The following is a 24,086-nucleotide window of genomic DNA, read 5'->3' as shown; positions in this document are numbered from 1 at the left end:
GCAGGGGTCTATTGTGTCTTATTGTAGGGCGTCCATAAACAATACCTCGTTCTAGCTGAGCGAGGTGTCAATACTCTGAGTGTTACTCAACAATTGGAGGTATATTGGAGGCGGTGGCATATCATTGAGTTTATTTGGAAGGTATATTAAGTCGTTAATGTGTTGGAAATGTTCACATTCAAATACGTGATCATCAGTGATGACTGAAAAATGAAAACTACTGACTGCTTTCGTTTGCACGAATCCGTCCTTCGGTGACTTGCCTCGAACGCTGTTTTGGAAATTGGTCTTGCAAAAAACCCAACCTGTGCCTTGACCTTGACCTTGAAGGGAAGACTCAAGAAATATTCCAGACGAATGGATTAAATCATTACCCAGATCATTTAGAACACACGCGCACGCATGGCAACGATGCAGTACAGAGTGACTCTGTCCTCCTCACTGGCACGTCTACATTGTCCCTCACAATCGTTGGTCAGTGATGAGGAATATACACAAGAGGCGATCATTTTTTATCAATAGAAATCTTGGATAAATCACGCCTCCTTCGAGACATAACAAAATATGAAAACAGCCATCAGTCGATTTGGTCGTCATTTCATTTATTGTATTCACCATTGTATTCACTATTTTAACAAAATCAGTTTGGACGGACATGAACAGTAAAATAAACTTCCAGCACTTCATGCACCTGCATACAGGCCCAATCCAGAGATTCTAATCAAGACCAATATAATTTCGTAAAGTGTCAAAGAGATCCCGCGTTATCTTGACACAGACCATACGTACCGACGCCGTACATGTATTCAATAAACCGCTCTGCTACTTCAGACCCATGCGGGATCATACGAGGTTTTGCAACCGGTTATCTTAAAGCTACAAGCTGATTACAGAGTATTGAACAAAGAAACGTCACCCCCATCTTTCTGGGTGAAGGATTAACAGTGGTAAGAGAGGAAGACTTTCGAGATGGTGACGTCAAAGATTTGCAAAGGGAAGAAGTCTCGTGGAAGTAATGTGACCTTTTTGCCTTTCCCACGAGAAGCAAGGGTCGATTTCACACTGTGATTTTGGTCTTCATATATTTATTTATTAATTTCATTTTTGTTTTATCCTGTACTCAAGAATATTTCACTTATACAACAGCGGCCAGCATTATGGTGGGAGGAAGTCTTTATATAGGCCTACCACGTCATTAATAATTCTTCGCTTGCGGTCCCAGAAGTTAAACATTTAGATGGATTTATCTTAAAATTACAGCCTGCAGACAACGCAGGTTTTGTGAAATTGACTCATAGAACCCCAGGTATTGTACTTTATGCATTCTTGGCAAGAAGACACTAACTGTCAACCCCCTTCCCTAGGGCCAGGCGTTTTCACACATTGCCGAAACGGAATGTCCATTTTTGAGCAGCATAATTTGGAATGCAAGTGTTAATTATAGGTTCGTTGCTAGGACTAAGTTCCAGACATTTCCCCGTTTTGATGTGACGTATAGCTCCGTTCTGAAAAGTACAATAAAACAAAACTTATTCGAAATGGCTAACCAATAAATAATGGGTTTATATGTTTATGTATTGATCTGATTTACGTTACTTGTATTACCTGTTTATCTGTTGGGAAAAGCAAGTAGAACGCAGCAGTATTCTCGGACCAATACCCAGTGATGGATACTGATCCAGCGTCTGTCCTAGCAGATCCCAATAACCAATACCCCTCAATACACCTATCGATGAACGCTGATCCGCTGATCTCAGACCAATACCCAGTGATGGATACTGATCCAGCGTCTGTCCTAGCGGATCCCAATAACCAATACCCCTCAATACACCTATCGATGAACGCTGATCCGCTGATCTCAGACCAATACCCAGTGATGGATACTGATCCAGCGTCTGTCCTAACGGATCCCAACAACCAATACCCCTCAATACACCTATCGATGAACGCTAATCCGCTGATCTCAGACCAATACCCAGTGATGGATACTGATCCAGCGTCTGTCCTAACGGATCCCAATAACCAATACCCCTCAATACACCTATCGATGAACGCTGATCCCCAGAATTGCAGAGGAAAGCCAAAACCATCCAACCTCGACGGGCACCTGACCTACATTCTGAAGAATTGGAAGTATTGGTAGGCGGGTTACTTCTTGAACACTTTGAACATCCCTGACTTTATTACAAATGTTAACATTTGACATCCTTTGATGCCTAAATATCTCGCTTTATCTCGTAGTTCGTGGTGAAAAGCCATGTTACTGACAAAACAGACACTGTTTCACCACGCTCTCTGGTTGGGATTTGGCCGGCAGAACGAAAATTAATCAGTCTCTCAGTCACATATTAATTTGATTAAAATCAAGATTCAATAATTTTGTCCTCTTACCTTTTCGTGTGTCCAAAAATCCTGTACTCCTTGGATGCAGTCGTCAAGCTTAACTATCCCTTCCCCATCATTGACCACAACACAGTGTAAAGACGAGCGAAGGCGATTGCTTTTGTCCCAATTAAATCCCTAATGAAAGTAGGCACAATGTAGTTGAAATAAAAGTTGGCAGATTTAAATAAAGAGAGTATATTTTCGTTAAGAAGTTTAATTTTGATTTATATGCCAATATCATATCCAACTCAGTATTTTTATATACGGTTATATCGCCAATTCACAAGTGTAAGCATATGAAGTCTGAAATGGATTCAAAAATGCTTCTCTGTATGAAGCCGGGAGAGGTTTCAGATTAAACCTAAAATATCTGCGATTACTCACCTGATTTGCCAGTTTATGTGTACACGGCTTTGCCATCAATTTGTCTTGGTAATTAAACAAAAAATCATTGGTATCCAGACAATATTCTGTAGCAGGATTTTGCACCTGAAAAGTAACAAACGATTTGTAGGTTAAAACTGGCAGGGAATTTTCTTCAATTGTCTCACAACTGATACAACGGACCTTACTTTCAGTTAAAAAGCCAGAAATTGAGTAAACCAGTTGGAGGTACCTGACAACATCGACCTGCCGGCATTGAACGTTTGGAAACCCTGTGTCGTGATTTGTGGCGATCACGTTTACACAATAAAACTTAGTCATACATTCAATGTTTCTAGCTCATTTTACATTCACTATCTGATTTCGTCCACTGATAAACCCTGAGTTAAAAATCCTCAGTTGGGCCTTTACTACCTTTCGAATAAGGTTAAATACCAAACAATATATGCTTTTAAGGACTTTTTGTTGAATATGATATTTACAAGGATTTACCAGTGATTGAAATCAACACCAATAACATAACTTGTATATACATGTGGTTAAACTACAAAGTGTGTGAGCTTGGCTCGCTGTTCACAGTTTAACATTTCACAATTCAAAAAGGACCATTAATTACATTCCCATAAAAAAACATTTATATTAAGAAAAAATACACATACAAATCGTACACACATTACACGAACACCACTTGGCAAGTCCTCGAAAAGGCGTCAAATGTTTTGACGTCTGACGTCACTGGACTTCTATTTATTGAACACCCGTCATACTTCATCCCGAGACCAGAGGTAACTGTCAGGCGAGCTGCCTGTACCGTGCTGAGCACAAGCCAACATGTTATGATTAATGCCAATCCTTCAGTTAATACGCTAGGATGATCGGACTAACCATTCATTCCAGCTCTTACTTACTGATTACTGTGATTACCAGAATGAACGATTGAATCTTGGACTTCACAAACCGACTAATGGGCTGAATGAGTGATTCACCTAACACTACTGCTCTACTCACCGATCCCCAGGCCTTAGCATTTCTGTCAAAGACGTTCAGTTCTGGCCAAACGTTGTCAATAAACCACGTAAAGTTTTTACACTGTAACTTTTCTTTCAACTTTATTCTTTTTGTAAGATCACCAACATCTATTTTCTGCGTGAAAAAGAAAAGAAATTAAATAATCTAGTCTGATATTATACAAATGGACAATAATATCTAGTAAATTCTCAATTGTACGTTTGTTCTCAATTGTACGTAAGTTCTCAATTGTACGTAATTATGTCGTGACAGAAATGAATCATTTTGAAACAATACCAAAATTACAAATATTCAAACGAAAATTTAATTCATTGAAGACTTTGTTAACATAGGCCAAGAAATATACAAAATATGACTGCAATTTTTATAATAGCATAAATAAATGTTGTGCAGTAGATTTGGGATATGATAATAATTACATCCCTGTCAACAGTTATTAACACGAAACATTAAATGATAACAAAGTCGAAATGAGATAATACGGCTTGAGTATACTGCAGTATTTATTACAGACAAATAAAAATTTAATTAATTATAAGAAACCTGTTTTTTTGTTTTTTTTTTGTTTTTGGAAAAGCTATTACAAGCGTATACAGATTTTTATTACGATGTTGCCCTATTCTAAACACTTACGGCCATGTCAGGGAAGTGATCATATACGAATCGTTTATAATCTCCCATCCACACATCCACCGCTCTCTTGTAATTATGAACCTCGACGTTGAGTCGACCCCCAGGGAAGCTATATGGCTGGGGTCGGGCAATATGACCTATGTGGGAGCATGGAAGATGTATTAATCTTCCGCCACACATCCAAACCTGGGAATGGAAAACAAAGCAATTTTTGTTAATAACCGGTATCATCTTTTTTCAAAGTGGTATAGATGGACCCAAAACATCCGATGTCCCACCACCCCTTCTTTTCATTCCATTCCCGCTGAAAGCTATGTCATGACATCACAGAAAGACTGACATTTGTAACCACTGTACAGGCCATTCAGGCCTATATGCAACAATGCTGATAATGATTGGTCTAATGTGTCTTTTGGATTGACAGTTCGAAAATATCCGTTATGGAGTGTTATGACTGCCATTAACCAACAAAAAATAAAACCGCGTTCAATCGGTGCGATTGGAATCGACTAGTCCACTTAAAACAGAGTATATCCTCTATTTTATGCAACTGTAGCATTCAACAGATTTCACCTCATAAACCCGGCTATACGAAACAGACTTTAATTCAACGGTGGAGTCAATACGACACTGTGTACATGAACGCGACTTAATACGGTGATTGGGAGAGACTGAACTAGTTGCTTACCCTCCAGGCCATCTCCAGGTTCTCACCTCCCCACACGTCCATCCCCTCGTCATACGCTCCTATCTCTTCAAAGTACTTACTGTCTATTGCAAAAGCTGCACCCACCATCACGGCCCCTCTGTGTACAGCCAACAAAGCGAATAAATTAGAGACCATTTATCAATACAATATTTCTTTGAGAATTAATAATGAATCTGACTTAAATTTAAAGTGCATGTGTTACGAAAAGAAAAAATAAATAAATAAAAGTAGAATATTTATCGAAAGGAGTTGTAGGCCATCACAAAACTACACAAATGTCATTTTGGTTATGTGCGGCACACAAATGTACTTTATTTTGTATAGATGTGGAAAACTGCCTCACACCCACCTCATTTTGTGCACATCCGAGATCTAAAATTACGTATCCACCTCATGTAAGTATGTTAGTACCTACACATCTGTATAATTTTATCTCAATTGGTGTACGTGGGGTACACAAAACTATACACATCTATATCATTTTTGAACGAGCGATACACAAATATATACATATAAGTCTAAGATCGTCGCGTGATCCCGTAGTCACAAGTACATCATGTTTATTGCTTAAGTGTAAACTCTTGTATTACAGAAAAGTTAAAACGGGTCAAGCCGACAGCCTGAACCAGGTGCAAATCAACTGAGCACGTGTAGCCTGACTTACATTCTTGGCTCTGAGGCTTGACGGCCCGCTAATTGTGCGTTCCTCCAGAACGTCTCAAAGAATGTGAGCTTCCAGTCAAAGCCATATCGAGTCATGTAATCTTCGTAAAACCTATAATGGAATGTTTCAGGGTGCACGTAGTCGAGCGTTCCCATGGCAACCGTGTGACGGTTCTTTTTTATTTGCGCCAGTAACGGCTGAATCCTGTAATTGATAAAATGGGACATTTAAGATGGGCGAAAATAATGTGAAGAAAATTAGAAACAACCCTAAAGTTCAGTATGGCGGTTATAATCATTTATTCGTAAATTGAAAACTAGGGGTAAAGTGGTAGAGTTGTATTTGAGCATAATTAAACTCATCAGTGGCTCTCGCTTCGTTTTACACAAACAACCTCGAAAATTGCAGCTACAACCAGCTAAATATAGTTATATTGATATCGATTAAAAAGGTCGCTGTAAAGGCCGCGGCGCTTCACAACAATACAGGGGAATAACTCTCAGACCCATCCGGGCATTGTCCATGGTAACGCGCTCAATGGGGACTTTTGTCCAGTTACGTGCAGCTATAAACCTGACTGCTACATGTGAAATATTTTTACGCCTTAAAATCTCAAATAAAAAGTAAATTAAAGAATGAATAAATACAGAAAAGCTCAGAGGTTATCTTTTTTACTTAAGTCTTTGACAAGAATCTTTTCTTAAGAGTAAATTGCGAATGTTTCAAGCAGACAATTGCGTATTGATGATAACATCATCAAAGTAAATATTTCAAAATGGGTGTCCGAGAAACAAAGTGCGGCGCGTCTACATGTACTTCCGTCAGTAAACTGACCAGTCAATGTTGACCTCCATGTGGCAATCGAAGAATATAATGACGTCAGAGGTAGTATGTTTCCAGCCAATCATCCGGCCCCTTATTAAACCCATACGCTCCGGCAAGTGTATGATTTTGACGATACCATGGGGAAAGCTTTCATTGATGTATTTGTCCAGTGGGTCTTTCAATGATCCTAGTAGAAAGTCAAAATTAAAAACATAGGATTATATGAAACGAGAAAAGGTAGCTTGAAAAAAAAAGAAAACAATGGGGTGAAGAAAAAAAATCAGTTCGAACCAACCAGACCTGCACTGATTTGCTTAATTCGAATGAATTCCGAAATCAGACGACGAGCTCTGAACTCAAGAGACACACTTAAACATTTCAAGATCACTGGAATGCAGGGAGTCGCCAAAAATAACCGTTCTATACGCCTGAGGCACATTTTATGTGGCGTTCCTACATATCCTGTGAATGTGCCTGACTGGAAACAATAACTGCCTTGTGACGAGTATCCCCTGAATTACACTCCTGGAAACAATAACGGCCTTGTTGTGACGAGTATTCTCTGTGTTACCTGCTACAGAACTGCCCTAAATAGCCCGGTGATTTTATATCCACGTAACATACAGACATATGACTTTTTGTTCCAGCTACGTGTGAAGATAACGAACCACAATGTATGTCATTACCATGGTAACCAGTACTGTAGGCCTATACAGGCATCACGTCGCCACGGATATTACATAATCGTATGTAACGCAAGAAGGGCTTCGTACAAGCGGACCAGAAAATTGGAAATGCACACGATCTTAATAATTTGATCAGTCTGTATAAAAGGTTCTCCTGCATACTAATCGCCTTGGTACATCGTAGAAAAACCTGTTCGTTTGTTTTTTAGTATCTCTTCATCAATTTATAACGAAGATTATTGCACTACCAGGTTGTAGTGCGTGCCATTGGTGCCATAAAGCGGACTATCTATGAATATGATTATACATTTGTTGTCTATGACATTACAGTAAGCTATTTGCTTAGGTTCAGCTTTTGACAAGAGTGAACGTGCACCTGCATTCGTACACATATATATGCTAAGTCTGCAGTCCAATATCAAATATCTGACTTAAATATTCAGGAAAAATGTGACATTTTTAGACTTTTTGCCAGTAATTCACTTAAGACTTAGATTTAAAATGTCTCCTAAAACAAACCAGAAATAAATAAATAAATAAGCAAAGATATTTTGAAGTTTTTGTTTAAGTTCAGATTGCTGTATACATTATATACTTGTTGATTATATGAATATATGCTAATTCCATAAATATTTTACGTACTTTTATTCATATAATCTAATGTTTATCACAAAGATAAATACGAAGTATGGCTAACAGTATATCGATATTTTTACGACGCCAGACAACGGTGCTGCTCTTTCATGATGCGGCTTTTCGGGACCGTTATGTGTAAATGCATACGGAGGATAATGCATATTGATAGTTACATGACAAAGTCATTTTTTGAAGTGAATGATGAAAGATATCCCATGTGAAATGTCGAGTAAGTTTTCGCCTTTTTCTTTCACAAAATCAACATGTATATGACATTCAAACGTTTCTGTGGAGCATTTCATTTATTATTTATCCAATTACGAAGTGGTGTGTCAAAGTCAACTCTTCCAGCCATGCAATGAAGGGAACATAAGGAAAATAAGGTCAGTTCACTTACCCATAGTGCTGGCATCGTCCACCAGAACTATTTCTTTAAGAAGGTGACGTGGAGTTCGATTGATGATGCTATACACGGTGCGTAGTAATATGGAAGGCCACTCATCATAAAAAGGCACTACAATGCTGGCAGTTGGAAGATTATCCGGGTATTTAATTTTTGAACACCTGGAAATGAAAATAATCAATCACGTTATATGCGTCTGTACATAATTTTGAAAAATATTTACAGGTCAGTGAATGGCTGATAAGATCAACGTCTGGTTGGATGATTGTTTAAAGTGGACAGATGGTTTAATCGTTACAAAATTGTTCAGTTAAGTGGATGAGTAGATGTCTGGATTGATGAATATGCGATACAGTAGAGGGTTTGGGTAAGTAGACAACTGTGTATAATCGGACTCTTGAACATGAGAACAAGTGCTACATAAAGTGGATAAACGGACGTTTACACATGAGAACAAGTGCTTCATTAAGTAAATAGGCGGACTCCTGAACATGAGAGCAAGTGGTTCATTAAGTGGATCGGCGGACTCTTGGACATGAGAACAAATGCTTCATTAAGCGGATCAACGGACAATCAGATATGAAAACATGTTCTGCATTATGTGGATCAACGGACGCTTTAAGATGAGAACAAGGGCTGCATTAAGTGCATCAACGGACAATTGGACATGAGAACAAGTGCTTCATTAAGTGGATTAAGGGCCGATTGGACAGAAGAGCAAGTGCTTCATTAAGTGGATCGACGGATTCTTGGACATGAGAACAAGTCCTTCATTAAGTGGATCGGTGGACTCTTGGACATATGAACAAGTACTTCATTATGTGGATCAACGGACGCTTTAAGATGAGAACAAGGGCTTCATTAAGTGCATCAACGGACAATTGGACATGAGAACAAGTGCTTCATTAAGTGGATTAAGGGCCGATTGGACAGAAGAGCAAGTGCTTCATTAAGTGGATCGGCGGATTCTTGGACATGAGAACAAGTCGTTCATTAAGTGGATCGGTGGACTCTTGGACATATGAGCAAGTACTTCATTATGTGGATCAACGGACGCTTTAAGATGAGAACAAGGGCTTCATTAAGTGCATCAACGGACGATTGGCCATGAGAACAAGTGCTTCATTAAGTGGATCGGCGAATTCTTGGACATAAGAGCAAGTGCTTCATTAAGTGGATCGACGGACGCTTGGGTCTGAGAACAAATGATTCATTAAGTGGATTAGCGGACTCTTGGACATAAGAACAAGTGCTTCATTAAGTGGATCGGCGGACCCTTGGACTTGAGAACAAATGATTCATTAAGTGGATCGACAGGTGCTTAGACCTGTGAACAAGTGCTTCATTAAGTGGATCAACGGAGGCTTTAAGATGAGAACAAGTGCTTCATTAAGTGGATCGGAGGACGCTTGGACCTGAGAACAAGTGTTTCATTAAGTGGATCGACGAACACTTGGATTTGAGAACAAGTGCTTCATTAAGTGGATCAAGGGACGATTAGATTTGAGAATAAGCCTTGCATTAAGTGGATCGACAGGCGCTTGGATCTGAGAACAAGTGCTTCTTTAAGTGCACCGACGGACGTTTGGACAGGAGAACAGGTGCTTCATTAAGTGGATCGACGGACGATTGAACCTGATAACATGCGCTTCATTAAGTAGATTGGCGGACGCTTGGACATGAGAGCATGCTTCATGCTTCATTTAGTAGATCGACGGATGGATGTGACACGTGGGAGAGTAATACAATATAATATGAATATAAATTGTTCATTATAAGTGTGTATATTTAGTTTATCGGACGGCTAATAATTACATTAACCACCACACCGGCTGGGTTAATAAGCTGAAAGTACCAGCTTGGTGGAACTTCTGTGCGAGGCAACCAGCTCTCTTGTCAGATGGAAACATTTTTACGCCTGACCCAAGTTTCCCTATAGGTTGCATAAAGTCAGCTTAACGCATAAGGACGTTTCTCAAACTAAAAGACACATTATATGTACACACACCTAATGATTCCTCGTCGTCAACTAACAACGGGGTTAAGTCTTAAGCACCATGTAAAACTCAAAATATGCATACATACATACGAACTAAACGGCTGTAACGGCTGGTAAAACGTACGACATTTACGACAAATTCAAATATACCATTAATGATTCCCATATACAGACATAAATAATTCAGGTATACCAAAATTAATGATTCCCATACACCGACATTAATGATTCCGATATACCGACATTAATGATTCTCATACACCGACATTAATGATTTTCATATACTGATATAAATGGTTACAATATACTGACACTAATGATTTCCATATACCTACATTAATGATTCCAGTATACCGACACTAATGATTCCCATATACCTACATTAATGATTCCCATATACCAGCATTAATGATTCCCATATACCGGCATTAATGATTCCCATATACCGGCATTAATGATTCCAATATACTGACATTAATGATCGCAAAAGATTCCCTTGCACTCGACAAAGGGTAGGCCAGTCAGGTATAAACTGGGAGTTTCTATCAACTGGAGATCAGTCAACTTGTGAGCAAGCAAAAAGAAAGACGAAAAAGGGCAATAAATAAAGAAATACTCTGAGGAAAAAGCAGTACGCCTACACAGGACATACACCGTCATTGAGAAAAAAGAACCATTTTCACTACATTTAGTACAAGCTCTGAGGTAAGTAAGCAACACGACCAAAGTTGTAAAGCTATTAACACAACCATTCAAGCGGTAACCAGGCTACTGTTTACATTCGATGATATAATTTGGTTTGTTGGGTGAAATTTCTAAACATACGTACAGAAGTGAAATAACTATCTTCTAAATGGACTTGGGTTATCAAGTTATGAACACTGTAAAAAGCTTGCCCACCCCACCCACCCCCATCCCAAGCCCTACCCCACACCCCCACCCCACCCCCACCCCCACCCCCAAAAAAAAGAAAATAAAAAAAAAAAAACTCTATAGATAAAGAAACCCAGAGTACCGTCACGGACTTAAACCTAGTACCATAATCATGACCAGACCGTCAGCACTTTTGGTCAGCTAACACTGTCCTAGGGTAGAAGCTCTAGTTCTACTTCGCTATCTCTAGTTCGCTATCAATGTCGTATACATAACCCAAGGTATCGGGATCAATTCCTGCTAGGAAAATCCATCTTGATTAAAACATAATCTAACTTACAGCAGATGAAATGCGAACTTGTACAAATATGTTGTATGGTTAACATGGCCATTTTTTTTCAAGTAATGACAAAATAATATTAAACCTTAACATCAGGTTTACTTAACAAAGTAAATTACTGTTATCAGACATTAACCCAGAACCACGGAGAACCAGCAGCCGGGTGTCACAATTGTGTATACTAGAGAGTGACTCAAGGAAAAAAAACGTAAAATGAATATTGTAAAATGCGATAATGGTATTTAAACGACAAATCCCTTAAGACCCTGATTAAGTGATTCTGATTATATAAACAAGATTAATGTTTTGAAGGCACCTGGTCTCCTCGCATCAAACAAGGCGGCGTTGTGTTTGATGCCTGCAGACTAGATGAGACTGCACAGCAGTATTTGGCATACTGATATCATAAAGATCAGACATTGCGCCTTCAACTTACACATTTCATTATGTGACGTACGATATTTATGGTACGCGATATTCACTGGGTGGTGACGTTTTGAGTTGAGGTACATGAGGTGTTCTGCGTTATGAATTTTTGATCTGTGACACATGACGTGTTTGGCATTGTGAGGTATTCAGCTGCAGAGCATGAATTATTTTGGGCTGTAACGATTTGAGTGGCCGCTCATGAAATGTTTTTGGTTGTGAAGTTTTGAGCACTGGTACACAAATTATTTTGGGCTGTAACGATTTGAGTCGAGGCTCATGGAGTGTTTTTGGGTTGTTAAGTTCTGAGTTTAGGTACATGAATTATTTTGGGTTGTAATGATTTCATTTTACAAATACTTTGTGAAGAAGCATATATGTTACCAGAAGGCGATCCGTTGTTTCATAAGTAATCCTTCTGGTAAACTGTATGAGCCAGGACTTACATGGTTTATGTGGGTGATATTTCGCCTTCACTTTCAGTCACCCAGGTCTTGCAGCAACCTGCGGATGGTCGTGGATTTTTCTCCCATCATAATGCTGGCCGCTGTCGTATAAGTGAAATATTTTGGAGTACGTCGTAAAACACCGATCAAATAAAAAAAAAGTAAATCAGTCACCCAATGGTAGGTTTTTGTAGGAAAGCTACGTATGAAGTTTAATGAGTCATGACAGGTGTTCGAATACACTTTAATAAGGCATGTCTGAGTATAAATTAATTTCTGTCAATGTAGAGGCCTGTGGATAATTTTAAATTATGATAACATGAAATGCTTTGTTCTTCGTGATGTGACGACAGGAAAAAGACCACGCATTTATTCATTTTTAACTGGTATATAAAACCCAAGGCTGTCTTAATAATCAATTAATCAATGGCTCATTGTGTTACGGCTGGAATATACATTCAACAACTATTAAAATGTTTCGTGTCAGGTAAAAGTTGGAGTGCAGCGGTCAAGTTTACAGCGCACCCTACTGGAAGTGTCAGTAACAGGGAATCTATAGTTGCGGCACTTTGTGTTTACAGGTCAGTTTGGCCGTGAAATGGAGGATAAAGTACCAGCGTCATCACTGAATATATAGTTGCAGTATCTTGTGTGGTGTATATTAAAAGGGACCCCACTTAGTTTTATTACTGAATAAAGTTGCAGTATCTCTTTTTGTGTATATTCAAAAGGACATTACTTAGTTTTATTAGTTTCATTACTGAATATAGTTACTCTACCTCGTTTTCTGTATATTAAAAAAAAACGAGTATATACAGAGCAAAGCACACAGAAATGTCATTACACAAATCTAAAACTCGCGCCTTTTTACGTGTATCGGTTTCTGGCGTTTGGTATTCGTCAGTGTTCCTTTCTTACTTACAACACCAAAAATGCACAAGGGCAATGAACATATCTCTTGAGCTTGTGAATGTAAACTTATATCTCTTATTATGGTTTTATGTCACAATATAATCACATGAAGGGCCAGCCGATTTTCTCATAGCGTTTCGCTAACTACGATCCTCAAGAACGTTTTGTGGAGAAGTCGCTGACGGAACAGCGAGTATTGCACAACTAGAACAATCTATCCGCCGTGAAAAGAGTTTAAAACAGGGCGTACCGGACTCAAATAGTTTACACAACACGCGAGTGTGTATTTTCAATTCCCCTGCATGCATGCACTTGCAGGCAAATGTGAGCTTTCTGCAGCGGTTTAACCTTGTACACAAACCACAACACCAAAATGCACTTATAACAGGTTTCCGCTGTTTAATATATACAAAGACGAACACCAAAAAGTATACGCCTAAATAACTGAAGCTTTCAACTACATGGGCGTAGACGCACCTATACAACAGCAATGTTTATTTTAGTATTTACACAACTCTTACCTCCGTCGCCAGCCTCGACGAAATTACATGGAAAGGACTAACCAAATTCGCTTGACAACAAAACTGATACCTACTTACCCACTGGGCCGAGAATCAGGTACCATCCGATTAAGTGGAATTATATCACTAGCTAACACATTCACTTGGTACTTTTGCATGTGAGAATCCACAAGTTTTTTCTCCGCTCCTGCGAAATTCAACCCCCTACCGTTCTCTCCAGCACGAGCGATATCATTTTTACCGTAATCGTCTATGAGGCGATTTCCGGTGATAAGGTTGGGATCCCCCCTGAAGTCTACAGCGGATACTTTAACAACATTTTCTTTGAAAGGTTTCCCTTGACGGTGAAAGTCCTTGAGACCTGTGCGCCCTCGAAGATGTCCGCTGTTGTTAGTTAACAATCGGAAGGACACCAATCCTGTGCTGCGACCCACCAATATTCCGTCCAGGCGGTCAGTGTCCCGATGTAAATCCGAGGTCTTGCCAACGTGAAGAAGATCCAAAGACTGAAGGGCCTGCAGGACACATAGAGCGACGAACACTGAGAGCAGTCCGAAGAACACACTCCGAACTTTGACTCTCATCGTTAGAATGTGTTCCAGGACGGAGTCGCCGTGTGTGTGTTCGCGTCACGGGAGAGCGTGGTAGCGTCTCATAGTTCCTGTGTATGTATAGAATCGATGGATTAGATACAAATACACTGACAGAAAGGGCTATACAAGTACACTGACAGAAAGGGCTGAAGGCTTATAAAGCTATGGGGCATGGTTCACAAAACAGATAAATAATTACAATCGTGAAGCACTATCAGCAAGCCGAAGTACTTCCTCTGTTTTGTGTAGAGGTACTATATAGCCATATCCCAGGCCCCTGCCCTTGTTATGTGACGTCTTCCCTATTGTAGCAGTACTGTACCGTGCGAAGTACGAGGGTGCTGAACGAGTCCATGCCACCAATAGTTAATCTTCCAATTCTCCATATCAAAGGATACATGATACGGAACTCTAAAACAAATATTATGTTTCTATGCCAAATGGACAGAATTATGCCCCTGAATTTTTGCTAAAAAAATTATTTTGGTGGTATTTTTATACTTCTGTATTATGCATATTTTCCGTCATCGGTCGGTTTTTTTTTTCGGAATTACGTCATTGTTGATCTTGCTCGGAACTTGGTGAACACCACCCGAAGTGTCTCGAGCCCGGTGAACGGTGTCGATACAGTGTAGGCAAGGTGACATGAACACAGATACTGCATGGCTTCTTCGGGCCAGCATAGCGCCCCCTCTGGTCAACACCCGCCCGATTCGATCTGCTACCCACACTCCCGCCACCATTCGGTGTGTCCCGCAAAGAGTTCTTTTTAAACAGTGATCATCGTTGACGTCACCGCTGCAAGCTACTAATTTTCGAACTGGCCGCTGGGGCCTAAAGAAAACTTTACTCTGAAGCCATTTTTACTCCCAGAATTTGTTTGTACGGTTATATGTTATTACTCGTCATAATCTGCACGTTAAGACATAAAACCAAAGCGTTTCATGTATCCTTTAACATAGGTCAGATGTAAATGTCGCAGAAAATAACTTGTGTATTTAAGCTTTACTTTAAGTAAATTTTAATTTTACACTGACTTGCATGATACAAGGGAGTGTAAGAAACGGGTGAAAAGACCGACGCTGCACATGCGCACAGTGTGAGCGTTGTACATGCGACGTCATCAGTCTTTGCGTAGTTACGTGAAACGTGGCGCTCCACCTGTGGAGATGAAGGAGCAACAGCTGAAAGCCGTTCTCACGTTACTACTCCAAAGCAGGCGACGTCACCGAAAATGCCGATTGGCACACGCTCGCTCTTCGCGACTGTTACACTGTGTACCATTATCAGAAAGCATGGTATGTTTTCGTCCACAATTAGCCAAAATTTATTAAATCAAGTTTATTTCATGTTTGGCACAACTTAACACCACGTCCTTATTAATGGACAAATGTTTATGAGATGATTTGGCCATGTAGCATGTGAATTGTGTTGATTGTTCATTTGCCGAGAGTCTTCGTCACTTGTCTTGTTTTTCAACAACAACGACGCATATTACAGCTAGAATACATGCTACAAGGACAGGCGCTTGTAGCCATTTAATTGGTATACTCGTAATACTCATTCTCTGTATCAAAACAGTCCTGGAAGATGTAAATCTAAGCGTCAAGTCCGACATTAATATACCATACGTAGTCCGTAAAAGGCGTTCCAAGTCGATAATCACAAGATCCATTTCCAAAACAACGTTTAACACTAACTCCCAAAGACAAAGGTATGTAAGAAATAATACAAATAAGAAACAAAGCCGGTAACACACAAGAGAGAAGTGGTCATCAGTTATTCTTCCTTTTATTACGTCACAATTATTTGTGTATGTGTGCTCATATAACATATATGAAGTACACACACACCGCAACGTCACAGAAGAAAACAGTGCGTTCTACTGTCATTTGGACCTTCTCTGAAGCTTGTGCTCGAGTCTCCCATTAAAGACGTACAGCAGAAAGAGTGAAACCAGCGTAGCGACGACATTGTGAGAGCTGGCAAATGGTCACACGTAGCCGGTGAAATACGGCCTCTTGTCCCTTTACCTCAGCGTATTATTCTAACTGTTTATGTAAATGCTTTAACTTTACCGTGGTTTAAATAGAATTAGGTAAAAAAAATGCAGTGATGTGAATTGCAAATTATTAGACGTCACCGTTAACTTCATAGTACCAATACAGAATCGCACAATTCAACTGTCATATGTTTGTCTTTATAAACAAACATCTGTTTAATATAGACCCTTATTCAACCACTTATTGACAGGCCACTAATGTGGAAGATCCAGTGCTTGTCTGAGTTAAGTCGTAGCGGTACCCTATCATTTTAGTCTCAGGTATTCACCACTGCAAGCTTGGTACATAGGGACTTAAATATCAACGGTTAGTAGAAGTCTGTAGAATATTTATTGTGCATATATAAGCCGTTTAAGGATCATTACATGACTTGAAACAGTGTTTGATGTGTAGGCTCTATACAACATACCTGACCTATATATTATATATAAATTTATATAACTACACGTATAGATCCGCTATCTGCCTGATAAACTCCATGGACCTCATGTTGTAGTGTATATATGTATATATATATATATATATATATATATATATATATATATATATATATATATATATATATATATATATATATATATATATATATATATAGTAAAGTGAGGATAAACCTCCCACCATAATGCTAAGCGAAATATTCTTGAGTTTATTCGGCGTAAAACACTAATCAAGCATTTATTCATTTATTTATTTCATTGGTGTTTAACGCCATATTCAAGAATATTTCACTCATACGCCAGCATTATGGTGGGATGAACCAGTCAAATAAATAAGTAGAGTAACTCTGATGTAGGGATGGTCAGTATATAACATTTATACACGACAGTTATTTCCCTGATCTCTATGTGCCAAGTTTGCTGTGCACAGCATTGAATTGAGATGTTCATACTATTTATTTTATATAGCTTCTTTGTTGTTCACTTTACACATAGACACAAGCATGGAAAGATAATCCTTTAGTTACAGTCTCAGATTAAATGTTAACGCCACATTGTACAGGATAACATGGACTGATTATTAGGCGAGGTTGCATTGGGCTATACAGTCTTCTCGTTTTACACTAAGGGGCTGGCAGATTTCTGCGAAAGACATTTTTTTACATGACCATGGAGATTTTTGTACTTAAAGCGATACAATTTCCAAGTTCAAAACAGATTTCTACTGACACTCATAGCCTGTTCGAAAACAAATAGGCGCCGTCATTTAAAGGTAAGTACTTCACCTTGTTGTCGCATCAAATTCCACGTCAGTCAGCTCCGTCCGCCTATCGCATTGTGATCTTGAAAGACTTCGCAGTCGCCGGTTCAAAACTCTAGTTTTTTCAGTCACCTCATCTACAGGCAGTATAGAAAATGTCTATATAAATCGAGCTATATGTATATCCCGCTGAAATGAAACCGGGTTTTCCACAAAGGACGCTTTCGTGCCAAGTGTCCTTTCCGGCTCGACCTCATTTTTTTTATCATGCATAAATGCGGACTATTGAGTTACTATGATACTTAGCTATCACTTGTACTAGCTGATTTTGTGAGGTGGGTTTATAGGAGGTATGGCTGATTCTAGACCTGCCTGAACACGTCAGATGTCTTACATCCACAGTTGGTCGTTAGCTATACAACTGTAGCGCTCTCTGTCCGAACGTGATCACAATCTAGTGGGCAGCAATAGCATTGTGAGTGCATTCATTGCATAATAGAAACATTGTCTATCCAGGGCGCCTGTAATTTGAAACCAAGGTCGATCATGGGCATAGAATATATTTACATAGTAAATAAGTGAAAACACCACTGTTTTATATCTTCCTATAGGTGCGCTTGTTAGCCTTAAAGGTAACTCGTGTCACATTTAAGGCTATATAGATATTATTCATGACTGTTCAATCACTCGTGTATTATTTATATCTTACCTGTTTGGCGCGTGCCCGGCTGGTCCACCTGTGTTAGCCCTTTAACACAGAACAGGTACGCAGTCAACTGGAGAAAGGGGGGATCGCTGTAGCACGGCCAGGTGATCATGTCGTGGTATGACAGAGCACTGGCTTTGTGCTCAATCATTGCTTTTCTTCACCTTGGCATGGAAGTCCTCTAATTGTGCCCTAGAGGTAGAATTTCACCCATCATCGAAGTGTTATAGGCCAACAGCCAGCGTTGTTAGTTGTTAGTCGTAGAACATTCGTGGCACAGGCAATAATATTATGCCAGCCTGCTGGAGTTGTCGTAGAATGCCCACTCTATATTGCCGATGCGGGTTTGTTCAATGATCACTCTCCAATAACCTATTTTACACATTTCTGGCTCTGTCGAGCATCGATTCCACCAGCTACAGCGTCGTTGCCGAAGACCATCGCGTGGAAGACGGCGGAAGGAGACGTGAGTAATTTGCTCGCTCTTTCCGCCTTCCGCTCCATTACTATTTCCACACCAACAACCAATTTGGGGCGAGGCCTTTATTTTTTTTTTTCATTTTTACAGGAAAAGATCAAATTTCCCGTTGCTCTATTAGAAAGCTGATATTGCGGAACAGTCAGACGGGACAGCGCAGTACAAGGCCTGTCAGACTTGGATTTGCTTAGTCTTTGCTTCGTCGTCAAAGATCCATAAATTCCACCCACTCCGATCAAATTCGTCTCTCGACCGACTCGAGCCTAGACTTTTGTAAACCCAGACTATAATAAATCTTGTTTTATTAAGGAAATGAATCAGTAGTTAACCACAGCACACTTCCCAGCAATAGCTTCGTGGATTAGGTCTCTGTGCGAGAAATCTGTTTATTAGTTTTTGCTGACGGAGTTTCACACGGCATTCATAGAACGATGGCAAGCAGCGTTATACAGTGTGGACATTCATATAGCGGTGGAGCGCGACGTTACTCAAGTTAGGCATTCATGTAGCGGTGGCAGGCAGCGTTACACAGTTTGAGCATTCATGTAGCGGTGGCAGGCAGCATTACACAGTTTGGACACTCGTGTAGCGGTGGCAGGTGGCGTTACACAGTTTAAGCATTCATGTAGCGGTGGTAGAGGTGTAGTAGAGGCAGTCGGAGGTCACAGGGTTTGGGCATTCATGTAGCGGTGGCAGGCAGCGTTACACAGTTTGAACACTCATGTAGCGGTGGCAGGCGGCGTTACACAGTTTAAGCACTCATGTAGCGGTGGCAGGCAGCGTTACACAGTTTAAGCATTCCTGTAGCGATGGCGGGCGGTGTTACACAGTTTGAGCATTGATGTAGCGGTAGCAGGAAGCGTTACACAGTCTGGGTTCTCATATAGCGGCGGCAGGCAGCGTTACACAGTTTGAGCATTGATGTAGCGGTTGGTAGACAGCGTTACACAGTTTGGGTATTCATGTAGCGGTGGCAGGCAGCGTTACACAATCTGGGCATTGATGTAACGGTGGAGCGCGCAGACATTACTCAAGTAGAAACGGGCTTGTAGCGGTGGCAGGCGACGTTATACGGTTTGAACATTCATATAACGGTCATAGGCAGTATTGCACATATATGGCGATGATGATCAGGATGGGTTTAAACTATTGTCTGTTTCTTTTAACTTGTCTATATCCAACTCTCTGTAAAAAAAATTGCCCTTTGTTAGTGACATGTAAAACTCCACACATTGATACATTGGTAGGAGTTCCCCTGTCTTGCGTTACCGGCATGCGTTCAGTGGACCGTATCTGGGAATTCTTGCACGTTCCCCCCGGTTTGCAGGATTGTCCACCCATGACGTAAGGTAATGCAAGAGGGTATGTAGTTTTGCGGGACTACCAGTCATTCTGTACACGGACACTCTTTCCTGCTGGCGTTTGGTAGTAAATGATCCCAAGTAGATGAAACATCTAAATGCGGATGACAAGAAGATACGCAAACCCATCTCATCATCTGATGGAGTCAATATAGACAACGTTTTACGCTAATGTGTTGAGTGGAAAATAAATCTTAATAAATGGTTAATCCCTCTTTTATACGTCAATTCTGTTATATTCGTAATCATTCTAGTAAATAAATAAAATGTAAGACTTCGTTCACACGTAGTCATATGTTAAGTGGAGATAAATCTTTCTTTCAAGATACAAAAGTCATTTCTATACGTGCAACGTCATAATGTATTTATTCCTTTACCTGTCATGGGTTTAAGGTAGTACTTAAGACTCACTTCGCCTACACGACAGCGGTCATTTTGTGCGGATAGAGGAAACCGGAGAGCACGAATGAAACCGTTCGCTTTTGTCAAGTCGCTGACGAACTTCCCCACGTGTCATATGCACTATATTTCGTATTTGGTAAAAGGCAGCGGACAGTAGTCTAATGGTTAAAGGCGATTTCCTCCTCATCGCTAAGACACACGATCAAGATACGGGTTCATACCCGTCCTTGGAGAAGGAACCTATAGATTCTCCCGCTCTCTTTGCTTTCTGCGGCCTTGGTGACAATAGGTGATCGACGACGGTCTTCCACCAAATACGGTGTGCATATTCGTCACACGTGGGAATGTTTGCCAATAACTTGCCAAAGCTCGGTGGTTTATTCGGGGCATCCTTATATAGCCTAGGGGCTGCTAACACAGTTGGTAGAGCGTCCGCTTCGGGAGCGGTAGATCCAGGGTCAATCCTGGGTCGAGTCACACCTAAGTTGTTAAGTACGACGTTAAACCCCAAGCGCTCACTCACTCACTCACTCTCTAACTCACTCATAGCCTTGGGTTTGCTTCATGACGTCATTCAGATATGAAGATTTGTTTCAAGGCTATAGATACATGTGCCCATAGTCAAGGCATATGCGCTTACCCGAGACTGCAATTATTTATTAACAAAAATGTCTGACAGGTAAATGGAAAATCTGAAATGCCGTTTAATCCAATATTCCCAGCTATGATATAGTGTCTCTATACATATACATATGTATGTACCAGTAAGATTGAATTCATATAGAGGTATATATATATGTGTACACAAACAGACTTTAATCTTCATAACACCTCGTTTCCTCGATAAGAAAGATACACCTACGCTGCACGCGTGTTTATCTACCACCACCACGACACAATTTGATATCATGACGGCCATATGTGTTCAGAGGTTTGCTGCTAATTACCACTGTATACCAACCAATGTGCCACGTGACTGGCTCACTGTTTTGGCGCACATCTGTTTATATGTTACATGATAGGATCATACAATCTATGTATCTATGACTAGCATTTACAACTTTAGGTTAAACCTTAAACTGCAGCTGAGTAGGTTAATCATTAACGATGGATTTTAGCAGGGAGCTATCGTCGGCGAAAAACATCACTAAACACTAAACATCAATAAATCAATAAATCCCAGAAAAATCAAAGACACACGTGAATCTTGTTCACACTTTTCTCCGTTTCGGCTTTAGCGTTATCGTTGTTTTACATGAGACGATGTCGTGGCGACGACGACAATGATGAAAACGACTATGGTGGTGGAGGCGATGTTGATGATAATGGCAACAGTCAAGGACAACGTCAACTGGATAGAGATTACAACTGTACACTTCTCCATATTAGTGTTTCGAAAATAATGGCACAATTGCTGAGGCAATAACTTGACAAAGAGAGCGTTCAACATAGGTTTTCAATGAGTTACTTTCACCACAGCCCTGATGACCTTGTTTAGGCGCATCGGCACAAGTCATATTGAGGACATGATTGCAGGTAGTAAGTAAAGAAATAAATTTAACATGGACGGCAGTCACTTTAGAATGACAGATAGATCACTTGTCTTGAGTGTTTTAAAATGAAAAGGTTGCCATGACCACACAGGAAATTGCAAGATTATTGTCATTTTTTCCCTTCCTGGCCGCTCCATTAAGTGAGTGATTGCATGTAAATTAGTGAGAGTGTTTTATTCACCAGCTGTGGCGTAGGTGAAATTAGGTCTGATCTGTTGGAAAAGTGCATGTGTTTTTTCCGGCCTGTTTACAGCACCGAGATCCACTATATGATATAGGCGCTTATCTCGGGCCAGAGCGCATGCCTATTCTATCACCCTGGTAACTAGTGCACGTGGGGAGGAGAAATTTGAACCGTGTACAAGGCGAAACACATTCTTATCTGGCAGTTATGATGGACTTGCGTTCGCTCGCTCATTAGAGCGAGTTATAAAAAGCCTACGTTGACATTCAATGTTGAAAGACTGGTGCAGGCGTGGAATACTGTACATTATTTTTAAATGGCTAGTACTAAATATATATGCTACCACATTATACAGCTCTAATACAGCTCGCAACATCTTTCATGACCCCCTGACATGTAGATATTGAATATTATACCAAAAACAATACCATACGAACGTAATGCCATTAAGTTAACACTATGCTGGCAAATCAAGTGGCGACTTCAATATGTACAGATGGAGAACCTCTTGCGGAAACGGAAATGTCACGTGGCCGTATTTCACCAATACAATTATTAGTATCAGACTTTTGTCATTGCCTTGGTTTGACTCGCCTCATTTTAGTTCTTTCAGCATTCTTACACGATATCACAATCCCAAAAATATGATTTATAGAGATGTGTTTGACAAGGGTTCCAAGGCTTGAAACATGTCTCACGAAGATCACGAGGAACATACCTGCGAGCTGGTGCAAGAGGGCATTTCATTATAGGCCTACCAAGTTTTAAGTCGCAAATCTTGAATCTAATGTTCTACCAACCGACACATAATAAGTATGAATTTCTGAAAAGGTCACATGTAATAAGTTTTAATTTAGGATTTAAATTGCGACTTAAATTGTGAACTTTAGTAAAACGTAATTCTCTGTGTAGTCGATTGTATGATGATGATGATGATGATTATCTAGATCATGATAATCCTTAAGTATAGGTTTTGACTGCGCAAACACATTCAAGGCGGAAAAAGCCAATGTCGTGGAAAAGACTTCTGAGGGAGCAATACATATTTCTGCCATAGCTACAAACTTCTACCATGGCTAGAGACATTCACGAACCAGACATATGTTAAACCAGTCTACTGTAGTCAGTTGATCAACTTACCCTTTTGGTCGTGCATCAGGTAACATCCTGTTCAACGCCACCAAGTCACTGGCAAAAGTGTTCACGTTAAATTTGACTTTTAGCCGATAAAAGAGTCGTCGTTTTTTTCTATCCACGGTCACCTGTACAGGGTTACCGTACTCACCCGGCCCCTGAGGGTCATTTTCACCATATTTGTCAATAAGGGAGTTTCCGGTGAGCTCCCTTGGGTCTGATCTGTATTTTTCAGCAGAGATGGTTCGTGGTTTAACACGTGAAGATCTCCCTTGGCCATTGCTGTAAACGTCAAGGCCGATCAGAGATTGTTTAAGTGCATGAGTACCAGTGGAGAAATTGTGACGAATAATGGCGTTACCCGGAAGTTTGTTGTGTTTTGGTGAGGGAAACACAACTATCGCTCGTTGAGTATCGCCGATTCTTTTACCATACAATAACAACATCAACGTCGTGACAAAGAATGTAAACAAAAGGAACAGCAAGGCGAAATATCGACTTGGCAGACGCATTGCTTTGTTACATCCGCCCGACAGTTGCGTCG

At 40.1% G+C, this 24,086-nt stretch overlaps 1 protein-coding gene across 3 annotated transcripts; it reads right to left on the bottom strand.

The window, feature by feature from the left end:
• Window positions 1–581: 581 nt before the first annotated feature.
• LOC135472715 (polypeptide N-acetylgalactosaminyltransferase 1-like) lies at window positions 582–24,086 on the bottom strand. 3 transcript variants are annotated; one of them, XM_064752354.1, is made up of 12 exons: window positions 18,434–19,225; window positions 17,750–17,861; window positions 13,950–14,532; window positions 8,349–8,515; window positions 6,639–6,816; window positions 5,805–6,008; window positions 5,120–5,237; window positions 4,432–4,617; window positions 3,778–3,912; window positions 2,770–2,874; window positions 2,392–2,520; window positions 582–1,505 (listed from the first exon to the last, which is right to left on the bottom strand). In XM_064752354.1, exons 3-12 carry the CDS (start codon window positions 14,453–14,455, stop codon window positions 1,377–1,379), a joined length of 1,857 nt encoding a protein of 618 aa, XP_064608424.1. In that variant the 5' UTR covers window positions 14,456–14,532; window positions 17,750–17,861; window positions 18,434–19,225; the 3' UTR covers window positions 582–1,376. The 3 variants fall into 3 exon arrangements, with proteins under 3 accessions (XP_064608424.1, XP_064608425.1, XP_064608426.1); XM_064752355.1 differs by lacking the exon at window positions 17,750–17,861; XM_064752356.1 differs by lacking the exons at window positions 13,950–14,532; window positions 17,750–17,861; window positions 18,434–19,225 and adding an exon at window positions 23,549–24,086.

Source organism: Liolophura sinensis, chromosome 8, assembly GCF_032854445.1.
Source record: "Liolophura sinensis isolate JHLJ2023 chromosome 8, CUHK_Ljap_v2, whole genome shotgun sequence".
NCBI classification, from domain to species: domain Eukaryota; kingdom Metazoa; phylum Mollusca; class Polyplacophora; order Chitonida; family Chitonidae; genus Liolophura; species Liolophura sinensis.
The sequence above is the reverse complement of the archived record's forward strand: the minus strand, read 5'-3'. Positions and strand labels throughout refer to the sequence as shown.

Bases quoted from the DNA above. Each gene is read 5' to 3' on its own strand.
- LOC135472715 (XM_064752356.1), bottom strand. From the start codon at position 24,054: ATGCGTCTGCCAAGTCGATATTTCGCCTTGCTGTTCCTTTTGTTTACA. The intron at 2,875-3,777 runs GTGAGTAGAGCA...GTTACTTTTCAG, and splicing joins ATGCTAAGGCCTGGGGATCG to GTGCAAAATCCTGCTACAGA. The intron at 1,506-2,391 runs GTAAGAGGACAA...TGTACTTTTCAG, and splicing joins ATTTTTGGACACACGAAAAG to AACGGAGCTATACGTCACAT.